Raw genomic sequence first — 24,370 nt, 5'->3', positions numbered from 1 at the left:
TTCTGAGCGCTATTGGGAAGGTTAAGTTAAATTTTATAAAGAGGTACCCAATGTAAGTTTGTTACTTTTGAGTAAACAGTGAGACGACTATCAGTGCGTTATTTTGGTCTGTTTGAAGGTGCATTAGATTACCACATGATATTTGAGAAGATATTTGAATTCATCCACTTATAAGACTCCTGTGGCAGGCTGTTGTGGCCGAAACATGATTTGTGTAGAATCTTTGGATATTTTTATTAAAATTATATTTATATAAATCTAGTCTAGTTCTCTTTTGATATCACGTTCACTATGTTTGTTACTTCGGTACCCAATGTAAGTCCATTTTTTAGGCACCTCTTTAGGTCAATTCTATAAAGACAAGTAGGCTCCTAGCTGAAGTGGCATAAGTCACACCTAGACATTTCCTATAATTTTTTTTTTAAACTATGATTGGTGTATTTTATAAGCTGTGCAAATATAGGCATGTTCTGCCCATACTCCACCCCACACTTACCAGCTGTAGTAGTAATAGTCTAGACTACTGTCTGTTGCCCTCTGCCATCCTTTAACTGATCCTTGTATTTTGCCCAGGCCCTGTTGATTACGTTGTATAAGTTGTTTTGTTCAGATCATGCAGTATAAACAAGATCTCAATATAATCACTGAGGGGGAAACCATAAAAGGAATTAAGTAAAGCATGCCTAAGGTGGGTCATTGCCGGCTAACTCACAACAGGCAGGATGTCAATCAGCAGCAAACACCATTAGTCAACTAGGCTGCAAAGTTTCAGAAGTTGAAATTCCATCTCCAGGGCTCATGAGTTGTCACAGAATTCCCTTAACATCACTCCTGACTCTGCCTGCTGGTCAGAAGGACTTTCCCAGCCTAAGACCATTATAAACTGAACCTAACTCTAAACTGGCGGAAGAAGGGCTCAAACAGTACACCAGAACATATTACTTACACTACAAGAGGGCAAATCGATCCACAAATATTATGGCAACAAATATACGACAACACACACTGATTCCATACTTTATCTCAACCACTGGGATGGCAGATGCAACAGCGTACTAAACAAAATAGCACCCTTAAAAACAAAAATATCAAAAAGACAAAACACTATACCTTGGTTCAAAGACGGACGAACTAAAAAAGCTCAAAACACAATCTAGAAAACTTGAACGAGTATGGAGAAAGACAAAAGATGAACACACACTCAAACGCATGGAAACAAATACACAATAAAATAAACCAAAATGTCCTACTACAAAACCAAATTAGGACCGGACTACAAAGATATGAAGAAACTATTCCAACTCGTAAATAAGTTACTAGACACCACCCCTATCACCACAACCAACACAGACATCCCACCCACAGACAAACTTGCTAACTACTTTAACGAAAAAATAATAAAACTATGCAGCACACTTCCTCATCACAATACAGACATCGAAATCTTCAACGATTTGGACCCATCCTCTGAAGGATACCCAGCTGACCGTATTTGGACAATAAATCTCCTCAGCACCGAATCAGTTACACAAGCGACTCACAAGTTCGCCAAGACCCACTGCAAACTGGATACATGTCCCAGTCATCTACTCAAGTCTGCCCCTGACCGCTTCATAGCAGACCTTACATCCCATCTAAACTTCATGTTACAACAAGGTCTCTTCGCTGAAGAACATGGCAACATCCTACTCACCCCAATACCAAAAGACGCCAAGAAAAGCACAAACGATATCACCAATTAACGCCCAGTTGCGTCTATCCCATTAGTAGTAAAAATGACGAAGACCTTTCTTACTAAACAGCTTACGGAATACCTGGACAAGTTCTCAATACTACATAATTCACAATCAGGATTCCGATCCCACCACAGCACCGAACCTGTGCTAGTCACTCTCCTGGCCAAATTCAAGCAGGAGATTGCCACAGGCAAAAGCATACTCCTCCTGCAGTTCGACATGTCGAGCACAATCGACATGGTAAACCACAACATACTACTAAGAATACTAGGCCACTTCGGGATTGAAAGAAACGTACTTAACTGGATCAAAGGCTTTCTAACCACCAGAACAAAATCAAAGTCAAACATATCACCACCGTAGAAAGCAGCCTGTGGTAGTACCTCAAGGATCACCGTTATCACCAATACTCTTCAACATGATGATGATTCCACTGGCACAGTCCTTATCCAATGGAGGCCTTAACCCATTCATTTACGCAGATGATGTTACAATATACATCCCCTTCAGACATGATCTGACAGAAATAACCAACAAAATCAACGATAGTCTGAACATCATGGACTCCTGGGCAAACTCATTCCAACTAAAACTGAACACCGAAAAAACACATTGCCTCATCCTCTTCTCTCCATATAACAAATACAAACCCACAACCATAAATACTCCAGGACATACCCTCCCTACCACACACAGTTTGAAAATACTGTGTCACACTCGATCGCAACCTTACCCTCGAGAGCCAAGTAAACTCTGTAACAAAGAAAATGTTCTACTCAATGTGGAAGTTCAAACGATTAAAACCTTTCTTCCCAAGAGCAACTTTTTGATACCTAATACAATCAATGGTCCTAAGCCATGCAGATTATTGCAACGGAATCTACGCGGGCTGCAAAGAACTCATTAAAAAAAAAAAAAAACTCCAGACCGCCCAAAATACAGCAGCCAGGCTGATATTCAGCAAAACATGCTTCAAAAGTGCCAAACCCCTCCGAGAAAAGTTGCACTGGCTCCCAATCAAAGAACGGATCATCTTCAAAATCTGCACCTTAGTCCACAAAATCATATACGGTGTTGTCCCAGAATACATCACAGACCTCACAGACTTACCAATAAGAAACAAAGTCAGATCATCAAGATCCTACCTAAACCTACACTACCCAAATTACAAAGGAATGAAATACAAAACAACTTAAGCAGCCGGCTTCTCTAAGCGCACAACTATGGAATGGGCTCCCAAAAGCTGTCAAAACAATCCATGACCACTTGAGCTTCAGTAAATCACTAAAAACCAACTTCTTCAAAAAGGCCTACCCCAACGACCCCACGTAACCCTCTTCACCTACCAACACAGCATGACTATGATTGAACAGACAATACGCAATCTTCATCCATTCCGACCCTCCACTTATACCTCATACGATCACTATACTACTACTACTGCTACTATTTAGCATTTTTATAGCACTACAAGGTGTACGCAGCGCTGCACAAACATAGAAGAAAGACAGTCCCTGCTCAAAGAGCTTACAACTATACAACTTTGTATTTGTTATCCACCGACTGGGCAAACGCCTCTGACGGTACTATGTAAGCTACATTGAGCCTGCAAATAGGTGGGAAAATGTGGGGTACAAATGCAACAAATAAATAAATAAGCTGAACGAAGTGACTGAGCCAGGATGTCATCATTTGTTGCAAGTTAGGTATTGTTATTATCTGTAAATATAATGCATTTGCTTTTAAAAGGTTGATGGTAGCTGTAAATAAACTGCATCTATCTTTAGGATGTTTGTGTGCTTTCTTCCTTTCTCGGGATCATTTCAGGTCAAGACACCAGCAAGTACACACCACCACATCAAAGCATGTTCTTTTACATTGGTCAGAATTGTATAGGCCACATCTGTGAAACTTATTTTATAAAAAGTTACCCTTATATGAATTTGTACAGTGCTATATCATCAGACAGCTTACCCCAGGTCAAAGGCTGGGTAAGTACATAAATGTGTGCCTTACAATGTAAGGAACTAATAGTATTCTATATAAGTTGTACACATTGCTACACAGAACAACCATGATATGCGTATGCTACATCCACAGGTATGGACCACTGATGATTACACACAAAGCAACATTAAGCACCAAGCTCATGTAATAATATCTAGCATTTGGACACATAATTGACAATTTATGGTGCCTCACACACATGCAAATGCAGCTATTCTATAAACTTGATACACACACTGGTGCCTTGTTAGGCGTGCCTTACAGAGTTGTCTTTTATACAAATAATTTACAGCTAAACTAGAACCACCAGTCTTTAGGATCCAGAAAAGTGTCTCAGTACTGATAGTTTTTGCTCCTTAAGATACCATATGGTTGCAAACTATAAAGCAAACAGTAGAAAGCTTATATTCCTATCAATCTTTTATTCATTCCCTGCACAAAAAGATGAGTACACAACTGCTTGGATGTCTTTAAAAGAAAAGCATTCACTTCCACTTCAACAATGAAAAGGTGATGACATTTTTAAAAAAACAACCACATCTACAAACATTCTATAAGCAATTCTTCTGCACAATTCAATTTTTGACACCTTCTATTAGTAAAAAGCTCCGAGACCTCTCATCTGAAAAAGTCAGGGAATACTAAACCAAGATCAAATGTTCCTCAAGCAACCTAAATGTCTCATCTCAGCGCAAACCTTAAAGATGTAAGCCTAGCCGCCCCCCCCCCCCCTTAATAAAAACTTTTTTTTCAGATATTCTGCAATTTATACAACTCAGAAATTTTGCGAAATGCAGGAAAAACGAAACCAATTCATACCTGTTGGTAAGCCTAAAGTAAAATATTTCCCAGGGCCTGGCTTGAACCGGATAATGTGATTGCAGATGTATTTTGCTGCCCATTCACTAGCTAGATCATAATTATCAAGAATAACTAATCTCATTCTGATGATGAGCAGCTCCAAATCCCAAACAGCCAGTCTAAATCTGTAGGGAAAAAAAAAAAAAAAAAAAGACACATATACATTTACATTAGATACTGCAAGGTTTCCATGATGATCCCTTCCATTTACTTTTCCTCCTTTTTTTAGAAGTAGCTGTTTTTCCACATACTGTATTCTTGGTTTTAGTCTTCATAAGTGTAAGCAATCAACAGTGAGGTCAAAGGAATCCTTCTGCTAGGACAAGGTTTGAGCCTTCCTGCTATTTGTTTTTTCCTGTCCAACCACTATACATCTTATTCCTGCCCTAGTTGTACAAAGTCATCCCCCTTATTTTATTGTTTCTCCACTATACAGCTTATTCCTGCCCTAGTTGTACAAAGTCATCCCCCTTATTTTGTTGTTTCTATATCTTTTTTTCTCTCCTTCCTCGATTTCAAATTGTTTACGTTTTGGTGGCCTTGAGCTTTTTTATACAGTAAACTAAACTGCTGTGAATTTATCAAAAAGCAGTATAGCAACCAGCTAAGTAACTAGCAATCTTAAATTGGAATATCTGAAAAAAGTGTGGCACACAGTCCCTATTAAATTAGCACTAGAGGTTTTCAGAATACTGTGCTGAACAACTGACACACGTAGGTTATCAAACCAAAACAGAAATAATGGAAGAGACGAAAAGCACATTGAAATCTACATGCTTACAGCTCTTCACCAACAAACTATGCAGTGTAGTTTCAAAGACTTCAAAATACAAGTTGTTAGGGAAACTAGACGGCTCAGTGAAGCTGGAGTACAAACCGATAACCTAACCCCTCCCCGTTCACAAGCAAACACCAGCCCCTCATTCCCTAAATCTACATCCTACCTCCAAACTTATCTTCTGTCAAGCGGCCGGCAACTTGCCAAGCTGTGAATAAACCCCGCAGTTTATCTTGTTCGGCGTCCCGCCCCCTCTGATGCGACTTCCTGTTTCCTGCACGTTACGAGGCGGCTGAGAGGGCAAGAGTCAGACGTTGCGTCAAAAAGGGTGGGACGCAGGAGAAGATTAAACTGCGGGGCAACCCGACACCTGACCTGAAACTTAAGTTTAGAGAAGTAGTATGTGGGATAGGGAATTTCAGAACGAGGAACAAGTGTCGCACTGGGGTTTCGGTTTGATAAATAGTATGTAGTTGAGGAGGGTCGTGTGTGGGTTGTTGAGTATCTGCTTCTTTCTGCAACGTAGATGTTTCGGGCTGTTTGATCTCGTTGACATCCTTGCTGGTTGGGTTATCTGGGAACGACCTGGAGGCAAGGGTGTAAGACCTGGCCTTGGTAATCCCTACAAAGAGAACTCCTGTCCCGTCCAGAACCGCGATCGGCCTTGCGCGTTTAGTAAAGGGCATCAGCGATTCCTAAAGTTCTGCATTGAAACTCTAGTTTACTTACGCATGTATGAACTTGCACGTGCACTGTACGTTCCCGTACTTACTGCCATTGCATCTGTTAGTGCAAGACCTTTTTATGCTTTGTAGCTTTATTCCACTGTTGTTGCACTTTTGAAAAATAAATTTCCCTTTTAACCACTTTGAATATTTGTTTTTTGTTACATTTGTACCCCGTGCTTTTCCACTCATGGCAGGCTCAATGCGGCTTACATGGGACAATGGAGGGTTAAGTGACTTGCCCAGAGTCACAAGGAGCTGCCTGTGCCTGAAGTGGGAATTGAACTCAGTTCCTCAGAGTCCACCACCCAAACCATTAGGCCACTCCTCCACTCCATATTTTAGGAATATAATTTCCTAAAGCATTTTCTGTGTGTGAAATATGTTGTACACCTGGAAATGGCATTTATAAAATTGTGTAAGTGATGTGGTAGCCATGTTAGTCCAGTTTTATGTTTCAATGATTTTTATTGACAACAAGTGCAAATAAACTTTACGTACAAAAAACTTATGCCACAACTCAGTGCTGTCACAGCAATTTGATATTCCCCCCATCTCCACCCTCCCTCTAGTTCCCCCTCCCCTTCCCCCCCCCCAACCCGCCCAGTACAGCTGGTTAAAGTTACAAGGAAGCAGAAATTAAGTTTTGAGAATTTGTCTCTTTGCTGTCGGCTGCAGTGTGTTCCAAAATCTGCTCCAGGTCTGCCCCAGACCCCTCCTTGCCACTGAGTCTAATTCTTTAATCCCACTTCGTTCCATCTTCAACAAATCTATCATAAGTGTTCTCCACTATGTCACAAACGGGCCCTGCTGCTCTCTCCAGCAAAGTAGGATCACTTTCTTCCCGATCAGAATTGACCTCTGTAGAAACCGTCGGTACCAGGGCAGCTCTGGTTTAGCTTAGCAATACACGCCAAATAGCATCTGTGGTTGTAAGGTCGACCTCTTTTTCCAATATGCCCAGACCGCTTCGAGTACTTGTGACCAAACGTTTTGTACCTTCGGGCAGGACCAGAACATATGTCCCAGCGTGGCCCGTACTGAAGCGCACTTTGGGCATGCTCCAGTTGTGCCAAAGCCAGCTCGATGTACCCTATAAGGTGACACATACAGTCTGAGTGGAAATTTATACTCCAGTTCCCAGTGCTGTATGAACGGAGTGCTGTGTAGGATGGAAAGCATGAAACTTTGCAGCACACTCTCCGATATTTCCACTGCAAGGTCTGTCGACCAGACCCTCGCTCTGCCCCTATAATCAATGTCCTCTGTGGTATCCAATAAATATCTATGATGGAACTTTAACGGAACTTCATTTTGGGCTCCCAGGGTCAGTGCAGTAGTTATTGTGTCTTGCACATCTTCACATAAATTAACCCAGCCCAAGGATAGTGCATAATGTCTCACTTGCATGTAAGCAAACATGTCGGAGGCTGGTATTGCATATTCTCTTTGCAAGTCCACAAAAGGTTGTAAGTGCCCCTCCTCGTTTACCAATTGATAAAGGAATTGGATGCCCTTCTGGCGCCATCGGGCGAACACTCGTGAGGTGGTTCCAACTGGAAAGTCAGGATTATGATGTAGTGCCACAAAAGGTGAAGATCTTGCAGAAAAGCTGTGCCACCTGCAAAGCCATCTCCAGGTAGCTCTAGGTGATTTTACAAATGGATTGTCAACGATCCTTAAATCCTGCTTGAGCTTGTTTGAGTGCAGCAACCAACTGAGGTGTATGTTGGGGAATACCACAGCCTCCATCTGGGTAGCTGAGAAGTCCTGGCACCCTGTCAGCCAGTCCCGTACATGCCTCATACCGCAAGCTATTGTGAGGTACCTAATATTTAATAGACCCATAGGTTATTGAAGGACACTAATTGGGAGACGGGGCCGCTTCCCCCCCCCCCCCCCCCCGAGAAATCTCTGGATCACTCGATTTAATTCCCGTTCCTCCCTCTGTTTTAAATGTAAGGGGAGCATTTGAAATGTATATAGCCATCTGGGAGCCACCAGCATGTTAAACAAGGCAATACGCCCCGCCAGAGAGAGCGGGACACCCCCCCCCCCCCACAACTGGAGCTTGCGCCTGGTCTCTGTCAGCAGCGGTCTCACATTAAAATTATAAAGCAGCCTCAGGTCTTCAGGTACCACCACCCCCAGGTATTTCAGCTGTTCGCTTACCCATTTTAATGGGAATGGCCCTTGCCAATTAGCCTGTACTGAGGCTCTCAGCGGCAACGCCAAGGACTTCATCTGATTTAATTTGAACCCCGATAGCTGCCCATAATCTCCTATTACGGTAAGCAGGCCATCCAGCGACTGCTGGGGGTCATCTAAAATAATCATCAAATCATCTGCATATGCCATCAACTTTACCTTGTGTTCTTGCATCTGCGCTCCCTTAATATTGTCTGCTTTCCGAATTATACACAGAAGTGGCTCTAGTGTGATTAAAAACAGAAGTGGGGATAACAGGCAGCCCTGACGGGTCCCCTTTTCAATCTCGAATTCACCTGTCCTTACCCCATTAACTAGAATCGCAGCCCTTGGTCGTGTGTATAGTGCCTGAATAGCCTCCAAGTACCAGCCCTGTAGACCCACCCACCAGAGTGCCTCAAACATGTACGGCCACTGCACCTCATCAAAGGCGCGTTCTGCGTCCAGGCTGATAACCAACCTGTCGGTGCTGGTCTCTCTAGCATGCATGATTGTGGCCAGAAGTTTCCGTAAGTTAAGCACCGACTTCCTACCCCTAACGGATCCTACCTGATCCTCACCAACGATTTGGGGTAGGATGGGAGCTATTCTATCGGCTAAAATCCTGGACAGTATCTTAATGTCCACGTTAATCAATGATATCGGCCTATACGACCCTGGATGTAACGGGTTCCGCCCAGGCTTTGGTATCAGGCTTATCAAAGCCGCATTTGCGTGCCTGGAGAAGCTCCCCTGTTCAACCACCGTGTTGTACAAGTCCAGCAGCGGCCCCACCACCCGATCTCGTAGCATCTTATAAAACTCGCCCGAGTACCCATCGGGCCCTGGCGCTGAATGAGACTTTAGCGCTTTGATGCTATGCAGAATTTCCTTTGCTGTCAACGGTGCATTTAGGGACTCTACTGCCTGTGGTGACAATTGTGGCATTCCTGACTCTTTTAAATAGTCTAGTAATCTGGTCTTCCTATACTCCGTGTTCCCCTTTTCCTTCTAAAGAGCTGCAAAGTGTTCTTTAAAGACTACAGCCACTACCTCCATTTTGGTAGTGGTCCCTCCTTCCGGTGTGTGCACCACTGGAATAAAATGCCGTTTTCTGGCATTTTTAAATATTCGGGCCAGGTAACCCCCAGGCCTATCTCCAAATCTCTGGAGGTTATATTTCCTGTAAATAAGAGTACGTCTCATTCTTTCATGTAGGAGACTATTAAGCGCCGTTTTCGCCACCACTAGGGCATCGTATCGGGCTTGTGTGGGGGTTTTGGTATATGCTCTCCTCGCCTCCCTAAGTTGGCGTTCTAAAGCAAAAACTTTTTGAGCAATATTGCGATTGCGCTGGCTTACATATGCAATTATATCCCCCCTTAGCACTACCTTTGCCGCGGACCAAAAAAAGGCCTGGGTCATCCAGGTGTTGCTCATTGTGCCTTAAGTATTCGTCCCACTTCTCGAGAAGAAACTTATTAAAATCCCCGGAGGAGGAAAGGTAAGCGGGGAACCGCCATCCCGCTGAACGTTGAAAAAAGGGCTGCGTCTCCAGGTCTACCCAAACTATCGCGTGGTCCGAGATCTCCTCAGGACCTATGTTTGCCTCCAATATCTGGGAAAACAGAGATTGCGATACTAAAATGTAGTCCAGTCTGGATTGCGTATGATGTGCTCGAGAAGTGTGTGTGTAGTCTCTTTCCATTTGATGAAGAATTCGCCAAGGGTCCACTAATCCTACTGACCCACAGAAGGACTCTAGTATAGATTTTCCAGCAGCCCCCCCCCCCCGTCTCTGTGTCTACCCGTCCTGTCTATGCTCCCATCATACACCTGATTCATGTCTCCTGCTACTATCATCGGGAGATGAGAATAGCGCTGACATCTCTGCATCAAGTCTGCATAGAAGTGTTTACATTTCATCAGAGGCGCGTAGACTGCCACTAGTAACATTTCTTTCCCTTGCAAATTGAGTTGGATTCCAATGTATTTCCCTTCCCCATCTTTGAACTTTAATTTGGCAGTGTACGCCAGAGCCTTGCTCAGCAGAATTGCCACTCCTCCCTTTCTACCTACTGCTGAAGAAAAGAACACCTCTCCCACCCAGTGCCGTTTTAACTTGTCATGTTCCTCTAGGGATAATCTCGTTTCTTGGATGCATGCTATCTGCGCTCCATGGTGCTTCAGGGCTGCTAGGATTTTGGTGCGCTTGACAGGGGACGTAATGCCACAAACATTCCAGGAGACCAGGCGCACTCCGTTCCTCCCTAGCCTAACCAGGATCCTTTAAGAACTGTTCCCCGAGCCTTCTTTGACCAAGATCCCCTGGGGCGCCCAGCCTCCCCCCAGGGTGCCAGTGTTCCCACTGCAGCAATTCACGTTTCTCATCCCTGCCCCCTTCCTTGCTTCCCTTTTCTGTTTGCCAGCCTACTTCCCTTAGCCCCTCCCCTCCCCATACCCCCCCAACTGCCCCCCTCAACCCTACCGCAACAACCCTCCCTCCCCACCCCATCCCCTCCCCTCTCTGATCCGACCCATGCCGCTGGATAATGGAGTCACCCCCCTGCCCAGGGCCCTTCCACCTCCCTTATGTTTCCAATCGCATCAAGCATCAAGTAATACCCAAGAAACAAACATATTAAACAGTACGTTACCCCCTTTCTGACTGGCACCTTTTTTCCCTCGCAGATTTTGACTTCATCTGCCAGGGCTGTCTTGTTTGTTAGCTGCGCTCGCTGTGTCCAGTTCCTGCAAAAAGGTTGAAACCTCCTCTATCTTATCATATACTTTCCAGCTGCCTTTGTACTTAATCTTGAGCACTGCAGGGTATACCAACATGAATTGAGTCCCCAGCTCGTGCAGTCGCCTGCATGTAGGTGTGAATTGCTTTCTTTTATCTTGGAGCTGTGCCGAGTAGTCCTGATAAATTCGAACTGTCTGTCCATCAAATTTGAGCATCTCTCTCTTCATTCTGTAACCTCTCAGAATCTCCATCTTGTGTATATAATTGTGGACTTTCATTATAATCGTTCTGGGTGCTGGGCGGCCATCTTGTCTCCTTCCCATGCGGTGTGCCCGCTCCAAGCACAGGGGCCCCGCGTGGTCTGACAAGGCAAATTCCGCTTTCAGCCATTTCTCCCAACACCGAGCCCAGTACGCTGTCTCCCACCGACTCTGGTATGCCCACTATGCGTAAGTTGGCACTCCGTGACCTATTTTCCAGGTCATCGATCTTTTCAGTTAGGACCGAGATGGTAGAGGCCATGCGCTGCATTTTTTGCGCCACCAGGCTCAGTTCCTCCTCCACTGCCAGAACCCGCTTCTCCAAGTCAGTTCTCTGCATGGTTTCGCCCAGCAGCGTCACGATGTTAGTAATTTGGGAGGTCAGTCGGTCCCACTTCTCTTCCATCGTTTTTTCCACCGCTTTCTCCACTGCCGTAGTCAACTGGGTAAGCTGATCCGCTGAAAAGACTGCTCCCTCCGGCGTCTGTTTTGCGTCCGCGGTGCCCTCACCCGCTCGCGGTTTTTCTTTATCTTTCTTGTTTGTGCGGCTGGCCATTGTTTTCGCCGATGGTTCTAAGTACCTTTCCATTCACTGATGACCTTGATGTGGGGTTGGACTGCCTCAGATAGCTTAAATCGGGGTTTTATTTTCAAAAATGGGTATCTGGGCCCCAGAGACCAGGAGAATACGTCTCTCTCTCTCTCTCTCTCTCTCTCTCTCTCTCTCTCTCTCTCTCTCTCTCTCTATGGCATCACGTGACTCTTGTAGTCCACTTTTAAAGGTAATAAATAGAAATAAAACAAAACATAGAAAAGGAAATAAGATGATACTTTTTTATTGGACTAACAATACATTTTTGATTTGCTTTCAAAGATAAACCCTTCAGATCAGAAATAAGCAAATGTTGACAAACATGAGACTATATGTCAACATTTGCTTATTTCTGATCTAAAGAAAAAGAGTTAACTTTGAAATCTAATCAAAAAATGTAATTAGTCCAATAAAAAAAAGGTATCATCTTATTTTCTCTGTTTTGTTTTATTATTTATATTTATTACTTATAAAATTATGTGGATGTACTGTATATGTATGTGTTAGAATCCACTCAAATATAAATGTAAGGGTAGGATTATGTGAGAAGAAATAAGTCAAAGTAGCAAAAAGCAGGAGCATTTAGGTTTACAATATACAAATCTTAAGTTCTACACTCAAAGCTCCCTCTTACTATTAACAGAGGTGACTGTGGAGGGGGATTGAAAAATAAAATATACTTCGCAGAACGGTATTTGACTATACATTTGTATAAAATTGGACAATGGTTTTTGACAGAAATTTAAAGGATGTTCAGTCTTGTACAAAATCTCCTTTCAAATTAGTCACATGACACGTCTGTCACCACTGCACAGAGAGGTCCAAGGACGTGCTGGCTGTCTTAAGTAGAGCCAATTGCTGTGCAGTTCTACTGGCTTATAGAAAAGTTTTGTAGTTAGCCTCAATTTGCTGTCACTGGTGTAGCTAGCTGCAATAGACAGGGTACCTGCCTCCTGAGAGGACATGATATTTTTAAGTGTGTAAATTTCATTTGTGACTTTGTTCTTCTTTTTTTGAATAAAAAGGTGTGGTAGCCGTGTTAGTCCACTTTTAAAGGATTACCTTTGAGTAAAAAAAAAGAGTTCCAAGTACACCAAGAAACCAAAACAAGCCAAAAAGCACAAACAGACTTCCACGAACAGAGCAAAGGGAGACTTTATTGCAAAGACCCGACACGGGCTATATTTTGGTGACAAAGAGGGGCATTTTCGAAAGGGACGTCCTCACAAAATGTCCCGATCCAGGGGTGGGGAAACCCGTATTTTTGAAACAAGATGGACGTCCATCTTTCGTTTCAATAATACGGTCAGTGACATCCAAATCCTTAAATTTGGTCGTCCCTAGACGTGGTTGTTTCTGATTTTCGGCAATAATCGAAACCAAGGACGTCCATCTCAGAAACGACCAAATGTAAGCCATTTGATCGTGGGAAGAGCCAGCATTTGTAGTGCACTGGTCCCCCTGACATGCCAGGACACCAACCGGGCACCCTAGGGGGCACTGCAGTGGACTTCATAAATTGCTCCCAGGTACATAGCTCCCTTACCTTGTGTGCTGAGCCCACCAACCCCCCCCCCCCCCCAAAAAAAAAAAAAAAAACCTACTACCCACAACTGTACACCACTACAATAGCCCTTATGGGTGAAGGGGAGCACCTGGATGTGGGTACAGTGGGTTTTAGAGGGCTCGCTATTTTCTCCACAAACGTAGCAGGTAGGGGGGGTATGGGCCTGGGTCCGCCTGCCTGAAGTGCACTGCACCCACTAAAACTGCTCCAGGGACCTGCATACTGCTGTGATGGACCTCAGTATGACATCTGAGGCTGGCAATCAATATTTTGAAAGATATTTTTTGAGGGTGGGAGGGAGTTAGTGATCACTGGGGGAGTAAGGGAAGGTCATCCTCGATTCTCTCCAGTGGTCATCTGGTCAGTTCGGGCACCTTTTTGTGCCTTGGTCCTAAGAAAAACACGACCAGGTAAAGTCGTCCAAGTGTTCGTCAAGGACATCCTTGTTGCTTTCGATTATGGGTCGAGGACGTCCAAGTGTTAGGCACGCCCAAGTCCCACCTTCGCTATACCTCCGATTCGCCCCCTTGAACTTTGGCCGTCCCTGCGATGGAAAGCAGTTGGGGACGTCTAAAATTGGCTTTCGATTATACCGATTTGGACGACCCTGTGAGAAGGACACCCATCTTCCGATTTATGTTGAAACATGGGCGTCCTTCTCTTTCAAAAATGAGCCCGCAAGCTCCTTCATCAGGTCTAATAAAATACAAAAATATAAATTACATATACAGTAAAATATAATGAAATAATACCATAAATAAAAATTGAGTGTAAAATATAGTCTAATAACAATGAATTCTCAACAAATAAAAATATATACTAATAAGAAAACATGAATAAGCAAAGTCAATAACAGGCAAACTGTCATGAAATCCTACTTCAGTATGAATACAAAAACAACTCTTGTATGGTGATATTATTTGAACAGCAAGGTCTTTTGACAGCCATGCTGTCTTTCTATCCTCTACTAGTTTTAAGTCTCAAATATCTTTTTTGTAGTTTGAAGTTCCAACAGTGGTGTCGTTGTAAGAATTACTATTATAGGACCTTTTTTTGCAGTAAGCACGGCGTTCTTTGATTCATATTGAACAATTAGGATTTCATGACAGTTTGCCTGTTATTGATTTTGCTTATTAATGTTTTCTTTAACCATCTCTCTGACCTCATGTGCACCTTTCTTTAAATTAGTCACTTTATTTTCTAACTCCTCTTACTCTCTTACCTATCTCTATGTTCCATCTTTGCTTATACCCTACACTGTCAATTAATATATTCTATTATGTATTGTTTTGACATTTTAAGTAGTATACATTGTAAGTAGGACAGAATCAGTTGCAGAAAATATTCTGCTTGACACAAGGGGAAGCTGTGTTTCAGAGGGCAGGAATCACTGGTTTTTCTCCGAGTGGGAGTTTTTTTCAGTGATTTAGAATCCTGACCTCTGAAAGAATTTGATAGCAAATATAGGACCGGTGATAAGAAATACTTCCAGAAAACAGCTTGAGCGCATGTAAGAAAATATTATGCAAAAGAGTTCTGAATAGAACAGCCAAGCTGGGAAGATCTGAGGTCCTCTTAATAAAAGTAAGAATAAACAAGTGTGATTTACAGCAGCAGTTGTTGGAAGCAGAATATTTTGAACACCACGTGGTAATACAACATTAGAATCAGAATTTTTCACCAGTGGTCCCTATTTAGGCATTAAAGTAGTATACTATGCCATACTTTGTATTGTTATTTGAATATTTTTACTGCTGTAATTGTCTATTGCTCATGTTTGATTTAGTCTTATTGTAGACTACCTTGAGTGAATTCTTTAAAAAGGTGGTATATAAATCCTAATAAATAAATTGTATGTGTATATTTTACACTTTTTTCTTATCAATTTTTCTTTTTTATTACATGTTAATTTCACTACAGTTTACTGTATATGTAATTTTTAATTTGTCCTGTTCCTGGAGGTCTGTTTGTGCTTTTTGGCTTGTTTTGGTGTTTTATTTTTTTTTGTCCAGAACTCATCATTTCTTAAACAGCCATGAATAAGGTAGATTTTTCTGATACTGACAGCTGTATACTAAAGGTCTATAATTGTTTTTCATTTTTTGATAGGTGTATCTTGGTTTTACACCTCTGAAATGTACTGGATTATAAAAACTTTAAACTCTAGGACCTTACATACCCTATCCTTTGTGTACCATTTTCCACAGCAGAACTACTGTTTTACAAACCCTCTTGCTTTGAATTGCTCCTTCTATTCACAAAGCCCCAGTCTAAAAAGCTTCTGTTCCAGTGCCTGCAGCTTTTAGTATAGCTTGAGGCTCATTTTCAGATAATTTTTTGTCCAGGGAAGATATCTCTGTAAGCTTGTTTTTTGCAGTTTTTGTTACATAAGCTGAAGGATCATGGCAGCTATCTAATGCCATCTCTCTGAACCGGTGTTTCACCGATTTTAGTTCTGCTGAACACAACTTGGCTGACTTACCTTCAGATCTGAATAAAATTGGGGCCAATGCCTGGCTCTGTTTAGGTTATGGACTTTGGCATAGTGGATCTGTGTTTAGTACCCCCTGTCCAGCCAGGACCTTTTGGGTCTGGGTGTGCTGTATGAACAGTGTGCTTAGGTCCATGTAAGCAGGGAAGACTGCTGCAAGTACTCCTCCAGCCTACTGCAAGAGAAAAGGGAGTAAAGACAAAAACAACTAGATAAATGAGGACCATTACAACTGGGGTGCCTCTCGTGTATTCCATCTATAAAATAATCTGTATCTATAATGAATTATTGTTGCTTAAAAGTAGAAAACCCTAATGGGAAAAAAAACAATACATTTATATAGAGGAAACTTTAAATATTGTTGTATAAAAGAGGGATTTTTCAGTAACTCAAGTTGTTACCCCAACCTGTGAGTTATATTATGAACTTGACACTAGACAGCTACTCATAACAGCTCATTTACCATAATATATCCTCTCCTGTGCTCAAAAAATGAACTGTAAAAAACCAAAATGATCTTCTCTTTGTAATTAATGCCCACCACTGTTGTGAGTGCGCAAAACCTGGTTAACTGAACTTAAAGTCGTAAACATTTTATAAAAAGTCACTTGTCTGTATAGTCATTGGTGTTGCCTGACAGTATACCCTGCTTCAGATTTTTCTTTTGTCAGGGACAATTTGACATCCAACGGCAATGTGCACAGTGATGTGAAGAAACTATTCCATCATTCATAAATCAGCGGTGTCTTGCACAAACTTTGAAAAGTGTGGCATGTGGGCTAGAAGGGATGCTCCCAGTCTTTTGCAGGATACACAGCTGCAACCCTATCCTTAGGTCCTTTGCAGTCCTCACCTTAGGTTCCTGGCAATCCTTTCTCTGGCAAGACACAAACTTAGCTTCCTACCTTGCAGGATACTAGTTGCAAACCTCTCCTTAGGTCCTTGTAATCCTGGGTCAGACCTGGAGACCTCTCTTCCTATTGATCTTTGTCTACAATGTAATATCCCTAGAGGCACCTGGATCCATCCTTTTTTGGATGTCTACATTTGAGGGAATTACGGCAAGGGCACTTGCAGTTATGGAAACCATTGTGGGAGAATTCTGCCATGCACTTTTAGTTTATTAATGTTAGGAGATTGGGATGTGGATGGAGAAGAAGATGGCGCTATTAGACCAACTCAGGCAGTGAAGAAATACTTTATACATGCTCTTCTATTAGTGATTTTACAATTGTAGAAACATGAGAAATTCTAAGTTACCAAACATGGATTAACAGACCTACCTTCAGATCTGAATAAAATTGGGGCCAATGCCTCGCTCTAGCTAGATTGTTGTAGGCTTTGGCATAGCAGATCTGTATTTGGTACGCGTGTTCAGCTAGGATCATTTGGGTCTCGGTGTGTTATATGAATGGTGTCCTTTCTAAATTTGAACGTGGAGCATCTGAGTCAGTTTGCAAACTGAAGAATACACAATGTAAATAATTCTGGGAATCCTTGTTACAGCAGTGGGAGGGCATATGGCAAGAGAATGATATGGGGGCAGAATAGGGATATTGAAGTCTCTAGCTCAGTTTGTTCCAGTCCCTATAGATATGCAGAATGGGAACTGAGCATGGGTGGGGGAGTAAGTGGATTTGGGGAGTGTAAATGCTGTAATGTATGGGAGCAGTGTTGATGTGGATAAGAGCGAAGAAGGCAGAAGAGCAAAGTAAATACTCCAGCCAAGAAAATAGGGTATACAGTACTCCCCTGGAACCAAGTACATTTGGGGGGATTTCAAACTAGTATTATATAGTGTTGCCATAGTTGTTTGGGTTGTTTAAGTTTGGTTGCAATCCAACTATGACTGAGAGAGAACCCAGGCCTCTTAAATATGCATATTTTTGGAAATGGTTTCTAAAACATTGTGTTCAACACTAAGTAGGTTTTCTGTGAACTTTTACATGGACTCTTCTGATAAGTTATAGTAAAATGAACTTAACCACCACCCCTACAGAAATATGTACTTTCCTTTTTAGAAAGGATTACAAGATTTAATCCTATCCATTTGGCCAGGTTCCAGTTTCATTTCTCAATTGATGTTAGGTAGCAAGGCATTAACACTTTTTCATCCCTTCCTCTCCCCTCCCCCCCCCCAACGCCCACGATCATACTGTTTTTCATTCAAAAGTCTGACCCTTGGAAGGAAGAGGGGGGTAGATAACTGTGCATGAGGGATGAGAGGAGAGAAAGAGGGAGCTAGTGGGGAGTGTGAGATCAATGGGGAATGGGCTGTGGGATTTGAGGAGGGGCAGGAGGAGAGAATGAATGGAAGAAATAATGACAAAATTAGTGGTATGGGGAGCAGGGCCTGGGTAGAGCTGGAGGTAGGATTGAGAGTGGAGCTTGCCCCTCCCCCTAGGCCACCCCAAGTTGAGGGTGTTAGGGCTCAGATTTTAATTCCTGATTATATTATACTCTCTGATCTCCCTTCGTTTACTTGGCTCCTTTGCTGTTGAACTTGCTGTCCTGCTCTTTTTGCAGCGAGTCTTCCTATTTGAAGTCTATAACAGTTCTGAAGACCATTTTTTAAAATTCTTTCAGTGGTACAGTAAGCAAGCAGAGTAGACACATTCAGGCTCATTGTCGAAAGAGATGGACGTCCAAAAAGTGACATAATCGGCACTTGGACGTCGTTCTCACAGAGACGTCCAAATTGGTATAATCGAAACCCGATTTTGGACGTCTTTGTCAGAAGTCCATCGCAAGGACGTCCAAATCTCATGGTGGCGTAATGGAAGTGTGTTTGAGGTGGGATTTGGGCGTTCCTAAGCCTTGGACGTCTTTGAGCCATAATGGAACAAAGCAAAGTCATTGAGCACTAAAACTTGGATGTTTTCACCCGGACCTGATTTTATTACAAATAAGGCACAAAAAGGTGCCCCAAATGACCAGATGGCCACTGGAGGGAATTGGGGGTGACCTCCTGTTACTCCCCCAGTGGTCACTAACCTCCTCCCATGCTCAAAAAACATCATTAAAAATATTACTTGCCAGCCTCAGATGTCATACTGAGGTCCATGACAGCGCATGCAGGTCCCTGGAGTAGTTTCGTAGTAGGTGCAGTGCACTTTAGACAGGTGGACCCAAGCCCATACCCCCCTACCTGTTACATTTGTGGAGGAAACAGCGAGCCCTCCAAAACCGACCAGAAACCCTCTGTACCCACATATAGGTGCCCCCCTTCACCCGTAAGGGCTATGGTAGTGGTGTACAGTTAGGGGTAGTGGGTTTTGGGGGGCTCAACACACAAGGTAAGGGAGCTGTGTACCTGGGAGCATTTTATGAAGTCCACTGTAGTGCCCCCTAGGGTGCCCGATTGCTGCCCTGGCAAGTCAGGGGGATCAGTGTACTACAAATGCTGGCTCCTCCCACGTCCAAATGGCTTGAATTTGGACGTTTTAGACTTGGACATATTTGGTTTCAAAAATGGCCAAAAATCAAAGACGTCCAAATCCAAGGACGTCCATGGTATTTTCGAAACCAAAGATGGACGTCCATCTTTTTTCAAAAATGACCTTCTCCCCACCTCCGAATTTGGACGTTTTACAAAGACGTCCAAATTCCAACTTAGACGCTTCTTTCGAAAATGCCCCTCCACATCTCCTTTCTACCTTTATTTTACCTAGGTACTTGCTGTTCTGTCTCTCTTCTATTATTGGAGTTCCTCTGTTTTTCCTACCTTATGATTATTGATTTTGTAAGCTGCTTTAGTATTAATGTGAAAAATAGGATAGTAAATAGTATAAACATACTAAAGGCTTGCAGGCCTTACATTGAAAACACTGCTTTTAGGGTACAAATAAAATTTAGAACCATGGCTCACACAACCATTAGTCAGATCTGGGCAGTTACCTAGGGCAGCAGCTTGTGTGGGGTGCCAAAGCGCATCAGTGGTAAAATCAAAGCCAATAGATGTTTACAACCACACAAAGGGAAAGGGACTTGATATACCGCCTTTCTGTGGTTTTTGCAACTACATTCAGTGCAGTTTACATAGTATATGCAGGTACTTATTGGTACCCAGAGCAATGGAGGGTTAAGTGACTTGCCCAGAGTCACAAGCAGCAGCTGTGGGATTCAAACCCTGTTCCCTAGAATCAAAGTCTACTGCACTAACCACTAGTCTACTCCTCCACAAAGAAACAAGAGTTACTTTTGCCAGCAGGGAGGGTGGGCAGTTTTCAAACAGCACCTTTACCCACATTATTCTGGGAGGACTGGTGTTGAGGAGGTCTTGATTACCGAAGGGGGTAATGTCCTTAAATGCTAATTGGAGGGGGCACAAGACTGAAGTTTGCCTTGGGCACGTAATACCCTTGCATCAGCCCTGATATAGATTTGAGTGTACATATGCCCAGTATAGTTCGATTCCCTTTCTTTACCAAATCAATCATTTATTATTTATTTATTTATTGCATTTGTATCCCACATTTTCCCACCTTTTTGCGGGCTCACTGTGGCTTACAATACATTATGAATGATGGAAATACAATTTGTTACAACTCGGTTATGGATTACATTGTGAAGAGTTATGCGAGACAAAAGCAAAGTATCGTTAAGGAATATAACAATGGAAAAGAACCGTGAAACATTGGAAGGAGACAACGGGAAGCTAAAAGGGCAATTTATAATAACAAGAAGACATATGGTATATATTTTTCTGTGAGTAAAGGTATAAGTGAGGTGAGATTACGGGGGATGAGAGTTCAGAAGTGGATGTATTGATGTGTTACTGAACAGTGAATGTGGACTTTATGTGTTTTGGTTCTTTCCGTAAATTTTATCAAAAAGATGGGTCTTCAATAGTTTGCGGAAGGTGGCTTGCTCGTAGATCGTTTTCAGGTTGCGCGGCAGTGTATTCCAGAACTGCGTGCTCATGTAAGAAAAGGTTGACGCGTGCAGCGTCTTGTATTTCAAGCCCTTGCAATTAGGGAAGTGGAGGTTGAGGAAAGTTCGGGATGATCTTTTAGTGTTTCTGGGTGGTAAGTCTATTAACTCACTCATGTAGGCTGGGGCTTCACCGTGAATGATTTTGTGGACTAATGTGCATACTTTAAAAGTAATGTGTTCCTTGAGTGGAAGCCAGTGTAGCTTCTCTCGTAAGGGTTTTGCACTTTCATATTTTGTTTTTCTGAAGATGAGTCTGGCTGCTGTATTCTGGGCTATTCATGCTAAAAGAAAAAAAATCATGTATTTACCATTTATTTAGTGATTATGGGGCACTTTTACTAAGCTGCATTAGGCGCTAATGTGCACCTAATGCATGATGCGCTAAAGTGGTCCACGTTAGTTTTACCATCTGCAAACTATATGGTATTTCTGTTGGAAGTGTTGAGGCAGAGAATGGGCGTGGATGCCCTAATCAGCTAGTATGCTGACATGACCGCTATGCTAACTGGTTTGTGTGTCCATAACGCAGGAGCCCTTAGTGCTTCCTAAAATGGGAGGCAGTAAATGCTCTGCTGTTACATTTTTTTTAAATGACAATGTGCTAATGCTAACATCACATGGGAAAGTTCCACATTAGGGTGTGTTAAAGCCCATTTAGTAGCACAGCTTAGTAAAAGGGTCCCGTGTTATCTCCATCTAATCCTTACACTTCATATTATACAGCACACAACCTCTTCCCATCATTATACACACACAATTTCAAGTTTCCAGAAAACTTCCATCAAGCACGTACAATTTTGCAGGGATTATAAATCCCAGTATTTCATCTGTAAACAAGTGGAGGAAACACTTGGAGCATGATTGTGCAGTTCTTTCTATGTGTGTTGATCATGTTTCTGCCCTAAGGGAAGAGGGAAGGATGGTTTGAATGGAGTGCTTCCCAAACACTTCCTAGGCATCAACCAGGAAAAAAAAAAAGGAGCCCTTCCCCAAGCATGCACATCTTAACAATCACATGAAACCACTGTTAGGGTCACATCAAGCTCTGGAAGCCAGCCAGATCTCCAGTTACACCAAGCGCCCAGACCATGAGATAGGCAGCCTTCACTGCCCCAAGTCTCATGGATCCACAGGGTCCCATGGCCTCTACACATTCTGTATGCACATATGTTCCATTAGCCCCTCTTCACAAACCACCTTTAAGCAGGTTCGCCGCTCCCCCTGGCCGAACTAATGCTGCTCTAGCCACAGACATCCAGCCAAGCAGAATGCAGTGCATGGAAGACCCACGTGCACTCATCTGCAGCAGCACTGCAGATGAATGGCAATACCTTCCGATGTCACATGGTTATGTCCTTCGACTGCCAAAGGTCAGTACTAAGAGAAGTAGAAGGAGAATGCATTTAGGGAGTAGCGAGAGATCAAATATTTTTGGTTGGTTAGGTACATAGAAGATTTCAACCTTTAGATTTTTTTCCCCTTTATGTGTGTTAAATGTTTTCAATCTAATGTATAATAGGTTGTGCTTGAGCATAATGTTTGAGTTATGGGTGTTAAGTTTATAATATGATTAGCTGGGTTTGACAGCTGTGAAACAGACCGCAACTGAATACAGGGGATGGAGGGAGGTCCTTTCTAGGTGTGATGAAGGGAAAGGGCATATGCTATCGATAAATATAATGTACATTTTGTTAAAATTTTTATTTATAACCATTTACATTTTTACAAGTGATAAAACAACTTGCCGGAACTACAGAGAAAGTAATAAATAGGAATTATTTCAGTCAGGTAATTCTATTCTCTTCCTTAGACCACTCAATAGGGAGAGTGAAACAAGACAAGGAGATCAATTAAACAGTAAACAGAAAAAATAAAGTGGTATTAACCTGATTATCCCCAGATATTACTCATCTAATTTATTATTCCACATTGATCATCTGGTTGGCTTCTTCAAGGCCAATACGGTGTATAGTCAAATCATTTCATTGAAAACATACTTATTGTCCAATATTAGTTAGAAATAGTACATCTGATTACATTCTTTCTCTTTTAAAAACCAGAAGTTATTTAACAATACATATACTTAAGTCTCTAATTCAAATCCCACTGATTAAAGTAATTCCAGTTTTCACAGGCTTCACTCCTTTTAAAGTAATAATTGAGGAAATATTTCTGAGGAAAACTTTAGGAGTCATACCCGGAACTCTGGGAAAAACAATAATCTCGATATTAATCATCTATAATAAGATGATACCTTTTTTATTGGACACAACTTAATACATTTCTTGATTAGCTTTTGAAGGTTGGCGAAGAAGGGCAACCTTCAAAAGCTAATCAAGAAATGTATTAAGTTATGTCTAATAAAAAAGGTTAGGTATTTAGGCATGGGTTTAGGTGGCCTAAATAAGTCCATTGATGCTAACTTCCTAACGGTGGCAAACAACTCCCTGGATTGTCTTCTCCTTCTCAGTGAATTTATTAAAATAATCCTTCTTACCTCTCAAAGGTCTCCTTTTACTAAGTGTCGGTAAGCCTAACGTGGGCTTACTGTTTGCTGTACAGGAAGTACCATCGGGCTACTACAGCAGCCCAGTGGTACTTCCCACCCCTAGCACGCCGTCATTTCTGGCGCTACAAACATTTCTATTTATTTTTGTAGCACCGGAGCGTACCTGGCAGTAATCAGACAATGTCACACACTGCCCAGTTACCGCCGGGTTAATGCGGGAGCCCTTGCCACCTCAAAGGGTAGCGGTAAGGTCTCCCCCCCCCCACCCGTGAAATGGCCACGCGGCAAGTGCTTTACTTGCCACATGGCCATTTCCTGTAGGAAAGCAAGACTTTTCTTTTACCAGCTGTGGTAAAAGGGGGCCTTGGCGCGTGTGTAAAACGTGCCGATGCCAATGCTGGTCCCCTTTTGCCGCAGCTTAGTAAAAGAGGTCAAAAGTGGCTAAGTTGTACAATTTCCTCTTCAGGTTATAGTTCTCTGTTCACAGTTACTTACCTGTCTCTTACTAATCTTCAATTCAAAATTAAATCATGATAGACAATGATTATGTCATGCAATATATTGTTTTAAAGGAGCAGTATAATTAAGGGCCCTGCTTACTAAGCTGAGTTGTAGACTTGCTAATGTTTTTAGTGAGCATTCTAACACTAGAGACGCCCATATGGGTATGTCTAGTGTTAGCGTGCGCTAATTTATAGCATTTGGTAAAAACGCTAACACACCTTAGTAAACAGTGCCTTTAAAAAATCAGAAAACATTGAATTCCATTGCATAATTGCATCATCAGCACTCTTTTCTGCAGTTCTGAAAAGTTTCAATCTAACTGCAGATTTCAACATTGCCAGCTTATATGGCTCACTTTTTCATAAACCCTTTCAACCCTAGATTTGTGCGTGTGTTTTTAAACATTTTATATTTATTAAATTTCAAATAATGTCAACTACAGTAGTCATGACAAAGGAAATATCACCAGTTA

General features: G+C 42.3%; 2 protein-coding genes across 4 annotated transcripts in view; one reads left to right on the top strand and one right to left on the bottom strand.

Annotated features, from left to right (window-relative positions):
* The window catches only part of GNPDA2 (glucosamine-6-phosphate deaminase 2), a 73,577-nt gene extending 57,531 nt beyond the window's left edge, over nt 1-16,046 (bottom strand). The window contains exons 1-2 of one of the 3 annotated variants that reach the window (XM_030192631.1): nt 15,942-16,046; nt 4,563-4,729 (exon numbers count right to left, since the gene is read on the bottom strand). In XM_030192631.1, the coding sequence (XP_030048491.1) occupies nt 4,563-4,686 (124 nt within the window). In that variant the 5' untranslated portion in view covers nt 4,687-4,729; nt 15,942-16,046. Of the gene's footprint in view, nt 1-4,562; nt 4,730-5,548; nt 5,609-15,941 lie in introns of those variants that run through there. The other 2 variants (XM_030192630.1, XM_030192632.1) reach the window with 2 other exon arrangements.
* A 2,123-nt stretch (nt 16,047-18,169) lies between these two features.
* YIPF7 (Yip1 domain family member 7) overlaps nt 18,170-24,370 on the top strand; it is a 55,065-nt gene continuing 48,864 nt past the window's right edge. Inside the window, exon 1 of the mRNA XM_030192197.1 lies at nt 18,170-18,287. Within this exon, the coding sequence (XP_030048057.1) occupies nt 18,170-18,287 (118 nt within the window). The remainder of the gene's footprint in view (nt 18,288-24,370) is intronic.

The sequence above is a fragment of the Microcaecilia unicolor genome, chromosome 2, assembly GCF_901765095.1.
Source record: "Microcaecilia unicolor chromosome 2, aMicUni1.1, whole genome shotgun sequence".
Classification (NCBI taxonomy): domain Eukaryota; kingdom Metazoa; phylum Chordata; class Amphibia; order Gymnophiona; family Siphonopidae; genus Microcaecilia; species Microcaecilia unicolor.
Note: the sequence above shows the minus strand (reverse complement) of the source record. Positions and strands in the feature narration are given on the sequence as shown.